Source organism: Sarcophilus harrisii, chromosome 1, assembly GCF_902635505.1.
Source record: "Sarcophilus harrisii chromosome 1, mSarHar1.11, whole genome shotgun sequence".
In the NCBI taxonomy this organism is placed as follows: Eukaryota; Metazoa; Chordata; class Mammalia; order Dasyuromorphia; family Dasyuridae; genus Sarcophilus; species Sarcophilus harrisii.
In genome coordinates this window covers 18608604-18626056 of record NC_045426.1, presented here as the reverse complement: position 1 = coordinate 18626056, position 17453 = coordinate 18608604, and the positions used below count along the sequence as shown (strand labels likewise).

Here is a 17453-nt window from a genome sequence, read left to right as displayed (position 1 = left end):
CAGTAGAAAAATCCTCTCTATGATTTCTGTACACAAATTAATAGAGCTTTATCATGAATTCATTGGTAGGGACTTTTATATGTTATGTCTGTACTAGAAAAAATAGGGATCCAGATAAGAAATTTAGTCTTTTTCTTAAAAAGAATACTTTCCTTATGAAAAAAAAAATTACTCATGGTGTTGTTTTAACCCAACAGACACTCATCAATGAATAGTCCAAGGATTGTTAACTTGCTGTTGTTAACTTACAAAGTATGTTCCTTGATATAGTTCATTTTTTGGTTACTCTCAAAAAGGAAGCTGTTTGTCGCCTTTGTTAGTGTGGCATTAAAAGGGATTGTTATGTGGGAGCAGAGACTTGCTGCTGGGTAGCTAAGGACAGAAAGTGACACTTTGGAGCCTTTGGTTTTCAGTTTGTGTGGTTTCTTGGAAAGGTTAACAAGATAACGGCGGTGATTTTGACATCATCTTTTTAAAGAAGTAGTAAATTGTGAAGGAGAGATTTTGCTTTTTATTCCCACACTGGGATGAGTTTCAAGACAAAGCATCTGAGGCAAGAGCTGCAGACCCAGTTCTCTGCTTTGCTCTAGGAGCTCTGCCAGGATTGATGTTTCACTGGTGCCTTAGAAAAAACAGACCTAACAGCAAAAATTCCCTTTATCTTCTCTTTTGAATCTTTTTTTTTCCTTCTTTCTATTTAGAATCTTTAAATTTTAAGACAAAGACTTTGGCGACACTTTTGTCCAAGCCCTTTGGTTTAGTCAATCAATGAGTATATTTAGCGGAACTCTTTCTGCCAACTGTGTTAGCTAATGGATGACCAGTACTTTTACTGCCGACCTTGTAGGTCCGTTAAAAAAAAAAGTTGGTTGAATTATGAGTATGATCGCAAGCTGACAATCCTCTCATCCTAGTCTAGGGAAAACAAGGCCTGGAGAGAGGAAGGAAAGTAAAAGGCAGGGTATTATTTCCCTTCTAGCTAGCAATTCAGTTCTTAATTGAATTTATCAACCTTGCTTTGAACGAAAAAAAAAAAGTAGTTACCCAAATTAAATTTAAAATACTAGGAAAATGTTTGGAGGCATTATTTTGGTCAGTTGGATCACTGTGCTTTCTCCTCCTTTTAAAACTAAACACTGCACCTCCTTTATTTGCTTGCTGAGGAGAATCTGTCAGCCAGTTTTCCATTTAGTGGTAACTTGTTATTTCCTTCTTTGTTTCATTTTAAGAGAAAATGTCAATCTCACTCTGGCTTAATTTCTCAATAACTCCCCGTTGTTGGTTATTACCATTTCAGCAGTTAAGGTTGCTGTTTGGAAATGGGCTCCAAGGGTTCTGATTCTTCTTTCTTCCCGCCCTCGAGTGCAGGAGCAGAGCTGGCCTTTAAGACTTTACCTTTAAAAAAAAAAAAAAAAAAAGACTTTACCTTTTTTCCTATTCAGTTTTATCTTAGACTTGGTCTAGTGTTCGGGCCTTTCAAGATCTTTGTGAATCCTGACTTAGACCCAGTGTGTAATCTTATTTCCCAGGCTTGGAGTCATCTGCAAATCTGATAAGCACGCATTCTTTGTCTTTATAGAAATCATTGCTGAAAATCTTAAGGAGCACGGCTTTCCCCCACAGTCCCGCTCCACAGGATACCTCCTGCCAAACTGATGTCAAATCATTAATAATCACACTTAGCATTGCCTTTTAGTTTGCCCAACTCTCTGATTTTTCTTCTAGTAATTGGGATGATTTTGTCAGGTACTTAACTACACCTGTAATATTCCCCTAATCTGAGTTTGGATTTTCATAAATTTTCTCCACTGATTGAGTCTGTAACTTGTGACATTTAAAAAGTTTGAGAGATGTAGTTTCTGGTTAATTAATCATTTTATTAATAATGCTAACATTATTAATAAAAAGGGTCAGTGACTCTTAAATGCCAAAGACCTCTCATGGAACTCATTCATTGTTTATTTGCCCTTGTAAAAGTGGGTGTTTCTGAGGGTGGCAATCAACTCAGATTGGTTAATGAATGAATGAATATTATAATGAGAGGTGGATCCTGTTCTAATGAGGGATGCAGGACATGACATGACCCCCAGCCTTGGGTAATTTAATAAAATAATTTATCCCCAATTAGACCTGCATAGAATACAAGGAATTCACCTAGATAAGATGATCTAGATGAGGTAAATTTTTGGCAAAGATCAGCAATGTCCTTCAAAGGCTGGGCTTCAAAGAGGGAGATAGAACAGGAAAAAAACATCTGACTCTCCCTCATAATTGTTTTTAATCATCATTTCTCTCAAACTAATCTGTAATTTACAGACTAAGAGGGTTGCCATTGAGAGTTTAAGGAACTTGCCCATGTCCACAGCTAGTATATATCCAAGGCAGGATTTGAATGGGGGTCCTTGTGGTTCCAAGGTTGGTCCTCTGTCTCTGGGCTTTATTCCTCTCTCCATTACCGAGTCTGGAGATTCTGTCTAAAGGGAGAGAAGGTTCCTCTGGCAAGACTTCATCTTGATGGATTAAGGCAAGGTCACTGCCTGAGACTCTCATCACATCCCATGGTCCTCTCAGCGCACTCTCCGGCAGTCCCCCTGGGTTAGGTTCCTTGTTCCTAAGGGGCAGTCGGTGTCTGTGGAGTCCCTCTCAGCCATGCTTGTATGTTCAGCAGCTGGGCAGCCCTGACTTTTTCCATCATTGTCTCACCTCCCCAGAGCAAAGGCCTGTGGGCCCCTCTTCTCTCCCAGCGGCCTTTTGTTCCCTGCCAGCTTCCATTCGTTCTCAGCTCAGCATTCCATTGTCTTCCCGAACCAAGGGTCCTCTGCAGTGCGCTGCCGACATTCGTATGTTGTCTGTGTCAGCACTACCGCGGCACACTTGGAGCAGGTAGTGTGGTAGAAGGCCCTGCACTGCAGGGATGGCACCTTGAAAGTCAGAAAAAAAACCTCAAATGCTCAGTTGTCACAAGGGCCCCGTCCTGAAGATGTAGCACTCACAAGAGGCAGGGCATGGCTTCAGATAAGATTAAACTTTTAACTGTTTCCAAAGGAGGGAAGATAATTTCAGTGGAAGAGCGTGCATATTTACTCTAAATGTTTCCTAGTTTCTCTGTGGAACCTGAAGGCTTAAAAAACAATTCATCTTGAATTTGAGAAAATGTTTTCACTGTAACATTCCAGGCTAAATAATGAAGTTGGGTAAAAGACTGTGTTCTCTTTGGCTTGATTATAGTTGATAATATGTATAATTAGAAAAATTTTAAGGCTCTTATGATTTTTGCAGGTGAAATTCCCAAACAGGTCAAGGTTAAAAAACTGAAGAACCTAAAGACTTTGGATTCTAAGCCTGGTAATAACTTTTATTCTTTTAAATATTGTCCTGATGTGTAAAAGCATTTTTAAAAATTGCTTTCTTTTTTCCTCCCTCTAGGAGTTTATACTTCTTATAAGCCATTTTTAAACAGAGATGAAGATATCATAAAACAGTTGCAGAAGGTAATTAAAAAATATTTTTATTTGACCAAGACTTATTAAACTTCATGTACAGGGAGGGGATAGGGATAAGGAAGAGGGATTACCATCATGAATGTAGCAACTTCTGCAAGAGATTTGTGGGCTGATCAGCTCCCCTGTATTGATCTGACTTTTCTCCTAGGCAAGGAAAATGTAATAAGTGTGAGCTGTTTATTTCAGTTAAATTTTTTTTTTAGTTTTATTGATGCCTTTAACTTTTTATATTAGTCATATCCTAGTCCCCACATACATTGAACCCCAAAAGAGAAAATGAATTAAGCAAAGCTCACTGATAAAATGACTTCAGCTAGGACTGTTTGCAGCACTCCACTTGCATAGTGTCTCCTACTTTTCTGTTGGGAGGCTCGAACAATATGTCTTCTCTGAGAGCCAGCCTGGGGCACTCTCATTAACTGAAGCTGGGCTTGCTTCTCCGGGCAGGTGTTTCCCTTGTGTATTTGTAGTCATTGGGGACCCTGTTCTCTTGGTCCTGCTTTCCTCCTTTCCTTTGGTTCATGAAAACCTTGTGGATGAGCTTGAAATCCTCAAACCTGAATCATCTCTATAATTCCTTGAGCGTCCATTTAGCCCGCTTGTGCCCGACTGGTTGGGAAGGAAGCTTAGTCAGTCAGTGGGTCCGAAAACATTTATTAAGCACCTAACTTGGTGTCAGCTCGCTCTCGCAGAGTGTGGTCTGCATCATCAGCGTTTTCCAACCTCAACAAAGGCTGGTGTGCTTTCTCTAGAAAGTGATTTTTAAAAAATATTTCTGAATTTCTCTCTAAGCGGTGAAATCTGTTAGGGGACAAATGTAGCAGCTCTTTTTGTGACAAAGTGACAAAGAACTGGAAAAATGAGTAGGTCCCTATTGTTTAGGGAATGCCTGGAAAAGTTATGGTATATGAAAGTAATGGAATATTCTTGTTTAATAAAAAATGATGAACAGGCCAATTTTAGAAAGGCCTGGAAAGTTACATGAACTGATACTGAGCGAAACAAGCCGAATCAGGAGAACGTTGTGCATAGTGGCAGTGAGAGCATTCGATGATCAACCATGATAGATTTGGTTCTTCTCAGCGATTAAGTGATCAATGCAATCCCAGCAAACTTTGGATAGAAAATGCCATCCAAATGTAGAGAGAGAACTATGGAGACTGAATGAAAATCAGCACAAGCTATGTTCACTTTTTTTTTTTCCCTCTCGTGGTTTTTTCTTTTTCTTCTGATTTTTTTCTCCCAACATGATTCATAACGAAAAATGAATATACATGTATAACTCCTCCCAAAAAGGAGTTGGTGTGTGTATGTATATGTGTGTGTGTGTGTATGTGTGAGTGTGTGTATGGATGTATATGCGTGTGTGTGTGTGTGTGTTTCCACCAAGAATTTGGTCACTTGGTGGTGGTTTTTGTACAAAAGCTTCAGGTAAGTCAGGAAAGTGAAAGAGCAGCAGATAAAAGACCGGCTGCCTCCCCCGGAAAGGGTTTGAGGCCCAGAACAAAGGACCCTCTTCCTCTGAATGAGGGAGAAGGTGCTTTAGGGGTTCTGTAGATATACCCAGACTGTCAGGATGAGGTCAGTTCTTGGTGTCGTTTTTGCAGGGTGGTTTCTCAGATCATTCTGATTGAGAAGCAGCTGTCCATACACTTCAAAAATGGCTTCTCTTTGACTTAGGACTATGAGCTTATCAGATTTTCAGAGCTGAATATGGTTTTCGGCAGCATGGTCACTGAAAACCATCAAGCTAGCCTGGGAAAGAATATATTTCTTCTCCAAAGGCAATCCAGATAGATTAAAAGCGAGGTGCACAGTGGATAGAGCAAAGGGAGTCACGAAGACTTGAGTTCAAATCCAGCTTCAGACATCTAATAGTTTTATGACTCTGGACAGGTCACTTCATCTGTTTGCCTTAGTTTCCCCCATTATAAAATCAGGCAATAATAACATTTACTGTGCAGGTTGTGTGAAGACCAAATGAGGTAATATTTGTCAAGCTCTTGGCCCAGGGCCGGGCACATGCTGGTCATGTTCTGTACTAGCTTTCGTTCTTGTCATCAGTAGAGATCCCACTAAACAGGAAGGAACGATTTTTCCTTGCAGCCGCAGGGTCTTCCCTTGCAGCCGGACCTTCTTCTAGGATTGGACGCTCCTCGAGGGCAGGGACATGTGCCTGGTGGCCAGCACATATTCAGGGCTCAGAGCGTGCACTGAAGAGATGCTGCTTTTATCCGCTCACCAGAGATATGAATGTATAATCCATTTGTTCATTGCACACTTTAGCCTTGGCATCGAGATCAGAGAAGATTTTTCCTTGTGGATTGAGATTTTGGACCAAAGATCAGGGGATTTCACGGAGCCAAAGCAATGTTAACCTTGACACTGATTTTGAAAGATTTCACAGGATACAACCTCTCCGCCCCTCCCCCCCCACATATCCCATATAAATAAGTTATAGAAATATGACTCATATAAATATTTTTATACTAGAATTCTGGTTTTTGGAATAAAAACAAATGACTGTTTTTCTGTGGATTAGAACCTTCATCTTTGAAAGACACTTTACTTCTCTGCCAAACAATTGAAGGCAGATTACAGATTAATTTTCTTGTTTCAGGGAGTACAGCAGAAGCGTCCTTCTGAGGCCCAAAGTGTAATTCTTCGACGTTACTTCTTGGAATTGACCCAGAGCTTCATCATTCCACTGGTAAATTAGCAAAAGTAGATTGTGCTGTGGGTGGATTGAAATCACACAAGAATTTCTTGGTTGGATCTCTTCTCCTCCTCCCCTCAAACTATTATCCTTAAAAAGAATACTAACTTATCCAGTCATTGTAGTTTACCTGACTCCATCTTTGCTTAATTCACTTTGTTTAATTTACTTGAATTCAGCATTTGAATGAGTATCTACTATGTGCATGGAACTGATGGAACTGTGGCATGGGGAGCACAACCTTGGTTAGTTGAGGCCTTCCGTGTTTTGTTCTGTCAGGCACATTGGTGTGGAGCAAAGGTCTGCTCTTAGCCCCAGTTTTTCCTGGAGCAAATTTGGGAGCTCACAGGATCTCTCATTGTTCCTGCCCCTCTCTGCATTTTGCTATTTCCCCTGCCTCTGTGTTGGACTCAGCCTTTTCCCTTTCCTCTACCTTGCCTAATTGGAACTCCATATGTTTCGTGCTTAGTAAACATTGTATTTGTCATGTCGGTTAGGATAAAAGCATTAAAACAATATCTCTTTCAGGGGACAATTAGGTGGCATAGTGAATAGAGCACCAGCCCTGAAGTCAGCAAGGCCTGAGTTCAAATCTGGTCTCAGACACTTAAGACTTCCCAGCTGTGTGACCCTGGGCAAGTCACTTAACCCTGATTACCTCAGCAAAAAAAAAAAAAAAAGTATATGAAACAATATCTCTTTCAAAGAAAACCATATCAACATACATTGAAAATTAATTTTATAGAATGATATCACACTTAATAAAAAAAATTAACCAAATTGGAAGAAACAGTTTTTCCCCTCTAAAAAAAAGGGGGGCTTCAGTTCCATAAAGGTGTCATCCTAAATTAGTTACTAATTACTAATATGTCACTGAGGTGTCACACTATTAAAGGGAACCTGTGAAGGGAGAGATGGCAGGTGGCTAGCACACATGTGGAGCTGGGCTCTGGGCTCCGGAGGCTCCTACAGTTGCGGCTCCCTTTAGGCTCCTCCTTCACTTTTGGGGTGGGGAAAGCCCCTTACTTGTTGGGATCCCTAACCTTCCTTTCTCGAGGTGGGTGCAGAGCTCTTGGGAGAGAGCCTGAGCCCAGCCTGGGCATTGGCCTCCATGGCCCATCTCTAGGCGGAGTGATGTCCAGCTGTGATGTCGGAGCTTCACTCGGTGCGCCAGGAGGGCCCTGCAAGCTCAGTGCATCTGGCTCTTCAGCTTTGCCAGCTCCAGCATAAAGGGAACCTAGAGGGGCAGGGGGGAGTTTTGTCTGCCGTGGCTGGTGCCGGAGAGGAGAGCCTGGAATCTGAGGCTACGCTTTTGGGACCAGGAGTCGCTCCCAGGCTGCATGAACCGCCTTATAAAAGCCAGCCTTGAAGGAGTTCAGGATCGGGAAGGCATATTCCTTGTTCAGACCAATGCAGTTAACACTGAGGAGCTTTTCCTTTTTCCTCTCATTGTTTCTTGTTTAAACATTTTTGTTTCTTTTCTTTAACCCTTTTTCTCCTGCCCACAGAACTGTGCAAATTTCCCTTCCAGATTTGTTGTAGCATCAGAGATTTATACATTTATGTCCCAGAGTGAAACTGCTGAGACAGTGCTTTTCTAGGATACTGGCTTTGTAGGGTCTCGAGGGAGGCCATCTTTAGTTCTAGGCCAATGGTCACCTCCAAGAAAGAGGATCTCTGAGTGGGAGGATCTTTGTAGGATTCCTCCATTAAATTCAGCAAGAGATAGGTGCCATGACCTATGAGAAGGGGTAGGCTTGGAAACACTGCTAGGTCTTGGGAAGTCAGTCTGGGAGGAGAATAAGAAGGTAACATCCATCTATTGGATTTTTTCTTTCCAATACAGTCCTCCTCTTTGTTTTGGCTTTTATTTTGTTGATAGAGAAACAGGAAGTTCATTGTGTTTTTTGTTTAGATAAGATAGGATCACAGACAAAAATTTGTAGGCTTTCATAGGGATGGTCCAGGAGAGTTAGGCAGAGTAATGCTTTTTAACCATTTTCATCTCCTTGGCTTAACCAGACATGTGGAATTTTAGATTTTCATTGCTGTCTTGATTCTACATCACCTTGATTTCTGAATATATCCTTTTCCACCCAATGATCATGCTTTGTGATTTAAAAAAAAAAAAGAGGGGAGAAGAAGGCATTTTAGTAAAACTAACATATTGAGCTTGACAGAATAGACAATACGACAAAGAAGTTGCATTTTTTCATTTTTGAAAACAAGCTTGATCGTTATAATTATATGGGATTTGGTTTCTTTTTTTTTCTTAAAATTTACATTGTTTTACTTATTGTGTACATATTTTTTCCCTGATTTGATTTACTTCAGGAAAAGCAAATTTGTTTAGAAGTTCAATTTGAAAATGTTTCAGAAATAAGTTGCCAGTGAAAAAACTCTGATGGAAGGAATGGAGAACAAAGGCATATAACCCTCATATTAACTTGTGTTATTTCTGGTTTTAGGAAAGATACGTCGCAAGCTTAATGCCTCTGCAGAAGAGCATTTCTCCATGGAAGGTAAGCATAGTTTCACAAAATTCCAATTTATTTCTTTGATTCCCAGCCTGTGAATTAACTTCCATGAATATATTAATTTCCAGTGCTTTAATAGCCTCTGTCCTTTTTGTTAGAGCCCACCACAGCTGAGACAATTTCTTCCAGAAGAATTTATGAAAACACTTGAGAAAGCAGGACCCCAGCTGACCTCCAGATTGAAGGGTGACTGGAGAGGACTTTACAGGTCAGTTGTTTTTTCCTCTAGTCACAAGTTCGAAGTTCAGGCTGCCAAAATGTGGAATCCCATTTCTGTTCATAGTTCACTGAACCATATTTAGGAAAGATACAGATATGGAGAAATAACAAAGTCAGCTTGACTTTTTTTCTTTCTCTCTCTCAAGACATTTTCTAAAATCTCCAAACTTTGATGGCTGGTTCAGGACCCGAAAGAAGGAGATGACCCAGAAACTCGAAGCACTACATTTAGAAGCTCTTTGTGAAGAGGTTAGAAAATATCTTTTAATGTCTTTTGTATTGAGTACCTTGAAAAAGAAAGCTAAAATGTTTTTAGGTGGAAAAATATATCCCCTTATAGATGTTTTTGAATCTCTACTTAATATGAAATGCAAAATAAATAGTTCCATTCTGCAAAGTCCACATTCAACACCTGATATGAATAGGAATTAGGTGAACATGTTTTATCAGGTTTTTAAAATTTTATTTTAATTTTTTTGTTGTATTAGTTTTTTGATGACTGGCTTTCTAGTGAAATATTATTAAAGTGTTATACATAAAACCTTGAAATGTAAAAATTTAGCTTATTTTAATGTAGAGCTAGCTTTGACAGAGCAGTGGACACTAATGGTGTTTGAGTGAGAAACTAGATTGAAGGAAGCTATATCAGAGGCTCACAGGAAGCGTTGATTTTGGGATGTTAGAGCAGTTAATTGGATGGTTTAGCTCTACACTGACTCTGGGTGTGACCTCAATGAGGAAATTTTTATCTCCTCAAGCTTGTTTGCTCCATGATCTCTACAGTGCCTGTCAGTGGTCAGAGTAGGTGGGGCTAAGATGATGTGTTTTTTTTAAGGCTAATTTGAATCATTATCTGATGTTCCTTTGTAAATGAAAATGAAGGATGAGAATGCTCTTGATTTCATTAGTTTTGTGTTCCTGGGGATTGTTTACTTTCCTCTTGAAAAGAGATTCTCTTTCTCCTTTTAATTTAAACTACCAGCATGTAAATTTGTATGAAAAAACTTCTATAGATAATCTTTATTTGGGTTGGTATATTTTTATAGGATTTGCTTCTCTGGATCCAGAAACACACCGAAGTAGAGACAGTTGACCTTGTATTGAAACTGAAGAATAAATTGGTACGTAGACGTGAGAATTAAATCAGGATTGACTTGTGTGAGGAATTTACCAATGTATTGCTCTTCATGCTAAGGCTTGAGATGGAGTGCTTGTACACTCTCCATACACAAAAGGCTTTGAGTATGAGTAACAAGGAAACCAAGGTCAGCTTTACAAACCCATTGTCCCTTTTCACTGCCCCTCACTTCACGTGTGGATTGTTACTGAATTTGGGTCCTGCAGCTTTAATACCATTCAACAGAGTACCTGGTGAAGGAGGCTATTAAATGCAGGGGAAAGGCAGTTTGAAATTTTTCACATCAGAAAGTTAAAAATTTTTAAAAAGATGTAAAACCTTGCTGCAAATTAAGGAATTGACTTTTTCCCCCTGAGGCAATTGGAGTTAAATGACTTGCCCAGGATCACACAGCCGGTCTTCCTGACTTCAAGGCTGGTGCTCGACCCACTGCACCATCTAGCTGCCCCAAGTAATTGAATTTTCAAATTATTTTAGATTGTAAGTTAATCTTTTGGATCAAGTAATCTCTTTGAGAAACAGGCAAGGACTGTCTCAGTTGTGTCCTCAGTGCTAAGCTCAGTGCCTGGCACATGGCAGTTTATTGGATTGAAGTAGAGATCACGAAATACCGGTTGTATGTCCTTCATCTAGTTACAGGCTCATCAAGAACACCTGCCCGTGAAGCCAGGCACGATGGAGAAGTTGCGGACTCACATCGATGCCATTATTTTGGCTCTGCCAGATGACCTGCAGGGTATTCTGCTCAAAAGCGGTGCAGAGTGAGGGCTGCCTCCTGCGTTTCCCAGAGGAGAAGGATGGTGCAACATGGGAGCCCCAGACACGACAAAAAGATTCCCCAAGAAAACCCAGCCACAGTGGAAGAGCTGGGAGGACAGCGGGTGCTGCTGTTTTTCTAACGACTCTAACACTTGCATTGTTTTGAAGTGGAAGTCTGCGTGTGCAAAGGCCTTTCTGGGCTGCTAATTGTGCTTAAGCCAAGTGCTCTCAAGCCAGGCCTGGGAGGCCGAAGCCAGCCTAGCAAGAGCTCAGCCTGCAGTGCTGGCATTGCGGCCTTTGACCAGTGGTGCTGCTGGGCCCAATCATGTCAAAATATGGGAAAACTCAGGGAGAAACAATGTCCCGCTCACACTGGCTGTGTTTTTTTAACTTTAAAGGAAGGAATAAGTCTCAAGCTGTCCTAGTGTAGTTATAACTAATTAATGCGTAATTAGTGCCTTCCTTTTTCCTACATTTTCACAAAACTGAGCTGCTGGTCTTGACTCATCCCTGCTGCAAAACTCACCGAGTAGTTTACTGAATAATCATTGCTCACAAATCACAAACTCCTCCTTCCCGAAACATTTATTGATAGTGATGCTTTTATTGTCCTATACTTTTTCATTCCATTATTTTCTTCGCAATTTTTAAATTTTACCAATTTCCCCAAAGATAAAAAGTATCTAAAACTAATCATGGATTAGGAAGGAGAAACTGTTACCTTTGGCCCTTTAAATGAACTAGCATGGGTGCTTGTCCTCAAAGCCATGTCTCCTAACTTACAAACCTCACAGTGAAAGTATTTTTAACTAAAATATTCTTAGGAAGAGAGCATTCACAGGCCCTCTGTGTTGTCGTCCTTATATTAATTTCATCCTCAGTGTCATTATTCTGTCTTTTAAAACAACCCAACATCCCAATTTAATGTTTTTTTCTGCTGTTGACTGACATCAAATCCTTTTTCCCCCCATCATAAGTACCTTTGGGACCTCTTACCCACCAGGCCAACGGACCGTAGAAGATGGGCTGCTAAAATATCATTTGTTGGGTTTGCATTTGAACAGGAGTTCCCTGTGAAGGCCACTCATAAACAGGCCCAGCAGTATGTGTGTTACTGGCTCTATATGCCATCACCCTCTAGAAAACCAAATTTAGTTGCAGTCATTAGGACAAGAACAACTGTTAAGGCTGTGGTGAGTGGCAAGAGTTGTTCCCTCTTGGTTCTGACTCTTAAGCTGTTTCCTCACCAGGAGAATCCGAGTTACATAAACCTTTTCCTCATGGATACGATCTCTTGGATCATACCTCAAAGTTATCAAAATATGCTCTTCTTATCCTATTTTAAATAAAGAGTCTGCCTTGGATCAGGTGAGGTATTTTGTTAGCCTGCAGTTCTCCTTGAGGGAAAAGGGCATTTACTTTTGTATTATAAAGAATTTCATATATTTCTGAGAAGCATTATTTAGGTACAAATGGTCACCATTGTATATTTTTTAAAAAGATGTATTTTAATATTTGTACCGTTTGTATGCAATTTGTGACCAGAAGTTGCTATCTCATAGTGTTGTATCATGAATGTCTTTAAAATTATACCACTATCTGATCCACTGTTTTGCACAGATAGAGTAGCCAAGTTAAAGAATCCCTCTTAGTATGGCGGTAGTTTCTTTACATTTAAATACTGTATTTCCCTGCAGCCTAATCCATATTGACAACTATTATTATGTTGCCATAGCTTACTGCTCGTCTAAAAATTATGAATTTGCAAAAGGACCGTAAAATCACTAGGAAGTTGAGATTGATTTGAAGCTTTTAACTTTTAATGATTTGACGATTTTCTTATGTCAGAGAAACCATTGTTTGTTTAGCGTCTGAACCACCTCACATCTTGTGGCCACCATCACCAGCATCTGAAGAAGTCCTGGCTTTATGGCTGCTCTGGGATGTTCTGTGCCTTCTACTGACTGAGCAAATGAAGAGAGGTTCTGAGGAGGAGGAGGAGGAGGAGGAGGAGGAGGATTTGTAGTCACGGTCTGCGAGTGGATGATTAAAAGTCTTGTGTATTAAAAAGGTTTTGGAACTCTGTATGTCATTTTGGGCTAAGGAGGAGGCACATTTATGAAGTGCCTCCTGTATGCTAGGCTTTGTGCTTAATTCAGCACTTGGCAAATATGAATTCATTCGATTCTCACGAGGGGGGATGTAGAGGGCGGCAGATAGTGGCTTTCTTCTGGCTGAAGGGTCTTATATCTTATCGGGGATAATAAGGTATAAAACCCTTTAGCCCAGAGGAATCCCACTATCTGTGGCCCTCTACATGGGGAGAAAGGAAATAAGCATTTATATAGCACCTTGTATATGCAAGAAGACATACTAAGCGCTCCACAAATATCCACAAACATCCACCTTGGAAGGTAGGGTTTATTATCATCCCATTATATAGATGAAGAAACTGAGGCAGAAGGTAAGTAACTCACCTAGGATCACTCAGCTCCCAAGCGTCTGGGGCCAGATTTGAACTGAGATTTTTCCAGACTCGGACCACCTTGCTGCTTTTAGATATTACAAGATCTGTGACTCGTCTGTACGGGTCCTACCTCCCATAATACAGATCGGAGCCCTTCTGAAGCCCCTCTGAGCTGGGATTGCATCGCCCCGAAGCAGGCGGCCTGGGGACCAGGTATTACTCACAGGATGACAGACCTATGGCCTTCACTGGGCCTTCGTGATAAGCTGTGGCAGATTTTGCACTAGTGCCCCAGTATCATCTTTGAAAAAAACCAGGATCACTTCAGGCTGTGATGAGTGACTAGGATAGAACTGTATAGACTTGGTATTATTTAAGGGGGAAAAATTCTGAGTCTTTTTCATCCTTTCTGCCCCTTTTTATTTAGATTTTATCACCAAGTCCAGTCAGTCACTGATTCAACAAAGACTTGAGTACCTGCAGCTTCTGAGAGTTTATGATTTAATAACCCAGATAAGGCAGATTCACAAACAACTACAATACAAAGGACGGGCACTTGGCTGTTCTTTCCTGGGACCCGCTGAATGCCATGGGGCCCCAAAGTCCTTTCAAGTTCAGTGATGTCACGAGAGGCAGTGTGGGGCAGTGAATAGATCACTGGACTTCTGTCTCGGAAACTGCCTAAGGGACAATGGCCAAGTGACTAAAGCTCTCCAAAGAGCTTCCTCTAGTGTCAAAGTGGGAGGCTACCTGCCCAAGTTGCCTCATGAGGTGCTCAGGATTTGCTGAAAAAATGACTCATTGGACCTGGCGATAAAAGGTAGTGGAGTAAGTAAAGCTGATCCCAAAGAAGTAAACGTTGGTGAGATCACAGATTCGCTGACATACTGAAGATACAGTGCCATCCTGTCTAAGCAGCACTAAGCACCTCCTGATTCAATCCTGATTCTAATTTCTTCCTGCATCTTCCAGTTATTTCACTCCTTGAGAAGCTGGTTTGAAATCGAGAATCTGCACTTTTCACATTCATTCATTCTAAGTTCCCTAATGGTTTAATAAACAGCTTTGAAGTGAGTTTGATAGGAGTGACAAAAGCTCTGCCTTCAACGTTGTTTCTCGGAGGCCTTGATTTCAGAGGCAGTGCTTGTGGGCCGTGGGGGACATTTCCCTCGCTAGATCTGATTTTGCATTATTTGCAGTTTGCCCACTCTTTAAATCCCCATTGTGGGCTGCCACTGACTAGAAAGGCTCATTTTCAGTTTTTGAGGTAGTACCAGCCGTTGGCCAGTCATGTTCCTTTATTCCTCTCTTTGCCCAGGGCAACTGAAGGAGACCTCAGAAGCAATCTAGTGCCGAGGGTTCTTAACTGGGGTCTCTGTAATTGGGTTTTCTAAGATTTTGATAACTGTCCTTCAGTCTACTTAGTTTGCTTTTTTATGCATTTAAAAATGAGTTCCTAGGTTTCATGATTTCCCATGGGTTTGTAATTCAAATGAACAAGGTTAAGAACTCTATAGTAGATAGTAAGTAGCAGTCCTGGGAATAGCTCTAAGGGACCCTGATTTCAAAATCCAATTTTTCTCACTGGGCCACACTGCCCCTTCCATAAAGTCAGAGGTAAAGCAGTCGAACAGACAGCATTTCAGGTTGTGATTCCAATTCTGAACAAGACTCTCTAGTGTCAGGAGTTGAAATAAGCGCTTTAGAGAAAGGATGGGAATGTTCACATTTTGAGACAAAATAGATGCAACAAGGAGTCAATGAAAAGGCCAGTAAGAAGTGATGGGTTCAAGTTCTACTTCTGAAATCTACTAGTTGTATGACTTCTGGTTTCAGTATTGTTGGCAAGTGGGACTTGAAGTTTCTAAGTAAGTGACAGTCTGCATCGAGGGAAGTTTTTCATCAGGAATGAAATTGGTCTAACTACATCCATTTGACTGTCTAGATGATAATTTCTTAGCGTCCTCCCACCCCCAGTAAGTAAGCACTGTATTGTTTCAGTGAATACTGGAGGTTTAATTAGCACAAGTTTTTGTTTTGTTTAAATTATAGCTTTTTATTGACAGAACATATGCATGGGTAGTTTTTCAACACTGTCCCTTGCAATCACTTCTGTTCCAACTTTTCCCTTCCTTCCCTCCACTCTCTCCCCTAGATGACAGGCAGTCTCATACATGTTAAACATGTTAAAAGTATATCTAAAATAAAACATATATGTACATATTGATACAGTTCTCTTGTTGCACAAGAAAAATCGGATTTAGAAAGAAGGTAAAAATAACCTGGGAAGAAAAACAAAAATGCAAGCAGTCCACATTTATCTCCCTGTGTTCTTTCTCTGGGTATAGCTGGTTCTGTTCATCACTGATCAATTGGAACTGAATTGGATCTTCTCATGTAGCACGAGTTTTAAAATAAGAATTACTCATCCTAAGAACATATTAGTCACCAGAGAAAGGTAGGTTACTTTTTTTTTTTTCTTCTATATTTTGTAACAAAGAAATTGGTTCGTCACAACGCATAGGAGATTTTCTAGAGGGAAGTGAAGATGAGGGGAGGGTTGTGGGAGAAATATTTCTCTTTTTTTTTTAGGTTATACATTTACATTCATTTTTTACATATTTCCATGTGAGTTAGGTGAGGAAAGGAAAATCAGAACACAAGGGAACACCCATTAGAAAGAAAAAAAGATGATACATTCAGTCTCCGTAGGTCTGCCTCTTGATGTGGATGATGTTTCCCATCCAATGTTTATTGGGATTGCCTGGGATCACTGAACTGCCGAGAAGAACTAAGTTGATCATATTTGATCATCATATAATCTTGTTGTTTTGTACAGTATTTTCCTGATTCTGTTTGCTTCACTCAGCATTAGTTCATGTAAATCTTTCCAGGCTTTTCTATAATCAGCTTGTTCATTTTCCATAGAATAACGTTCCATTCCTTTCATATACCATAAATTAATCAGCTATTTTCCAGTTGGTGGACATCTGCTCGTTTTCCAATTCTTTGCCACTACAGAAAGAGCTGCTCAAAATATTTTTGCCCAAGTGGATCCTTTTTCCTCTTTTATGGTCTCTCTGTGATAAGACCCAGTGATGGCAGTGCCAGATCAAAGGGTAGGCACAATTTCATAACTCTTTGGGCATAGTTCCCACTTGCTTTCCGGAATGAGTTGGATCAGTCTCATGAAATATTCTTAATCTGCATGTTTCCTGTGCCATGAGTTAGACATGAAAATTTTAAACCATGAACCAGAGGTTCTGATAACTTTGAAAGTATCATAAGTATTAAAAAGTGGATGCTACCCTTTGATCCAGCAGTGTTACTACTGGGATTATATCCCAAAGAGATTATAAAGAAGGGAAAGGGACCTGTATGTGCACGAATGTTTGTGGCAGCCCTTTTTTGTAGTGGCTAGAAACTGGAAACTGAATGGATGTCCATCAGTTGGAGAATGGCTGAATAAATTGTGGTATATGAAAATTATGGAATATTACTGTTCTGTAAGAAATGACCAACAGGATGATTTCAGAAAGGCCTGGAGAGACTTACACGAACTGATGCTGAGTGAAATGAGCAGGACCAGGAGATCATTATATACTTCAACAACAATACTAGATGATGACCAGTTCTGATGGATCAGGCCATCCTCAGCAACAAGATCAACCAAATCATTTCTAATGGAGCAGTAATGAACTGAACCAGCTATACCCAGAAAAAGAACTCTGGGAGATGACTAAAAACCATTACATTGAATTCCCAATCCCTATATTTATGCACACATGCATTTTTGATTTCCTTCACAAGCTAATTGTACAATATTTCAGAGTCTGATTCTTTTTGTACAGCAAAATAATGTTTTGGTCATGTATACTTATTGTGTATCTAAGTTATATTTTAATATATTTAACATCTACTGGTCATCCTGCCATCTAGGGGGGGGGGGTAAGAGGTGAAAAATTGGAACAAGAGGTTTGGCAATTGTTAATCCTGTAAAGTTACCCATGCATATATCCTGTAAATAAAAGGCTATTAAATTAAAAAAAAAAAAAAAAAAAAAAAAGGAAAAAAAAATAAAAAGTGGATGCTGTCATTTAAAGTATTACTTCTC

General features: G+C 40.2%; 1 protein-coding gene across 1 annotated transcript in view; it reads left to right on the top strand.

Moving 5' to 3' along the window:
* Positions 1 to 12942, top strand: part of DENND6A (DENN domain containing 6A) — a 64407-nt gene extending 51465 nt beyond the window's left edge. The window contains exons 13-20 of the mRNA XM_031953136.1: positions 3280 to 3345; positions 3427 to 3491; positions 6124 to 6213; positions 8688 to 8741; positions 8855 to 8964; positions 9122 to 9224; positions 10022 to 10096; positions 10747 to 12942. Of these exons, the coding sequence (XP_031808996.1) occupies positions 3280 to 3345; positions 3427 to 3491; positions 6124 to 6213; positions 8688 to 8741; positions 8855 to 8964; positions 9122 to 9224; positions 10022 to 10096; positions 10747 to 10878 (695 nt within the window). The 3' untranslated portion in view covers positions 10879 to 12942. The remainder of the gene's footprint in view (positions 1 to 3279; positions 3346 to 3426; positions 3492 to 6123; positions 6214 to 8687; positions 8742 to 8854; positions 8965 to 9121; positions 9225 to 10021; positions 10097 to 10746) is intronic.
* Positions 12943 to 17453: the final 4511 nt, after the last annotated feature.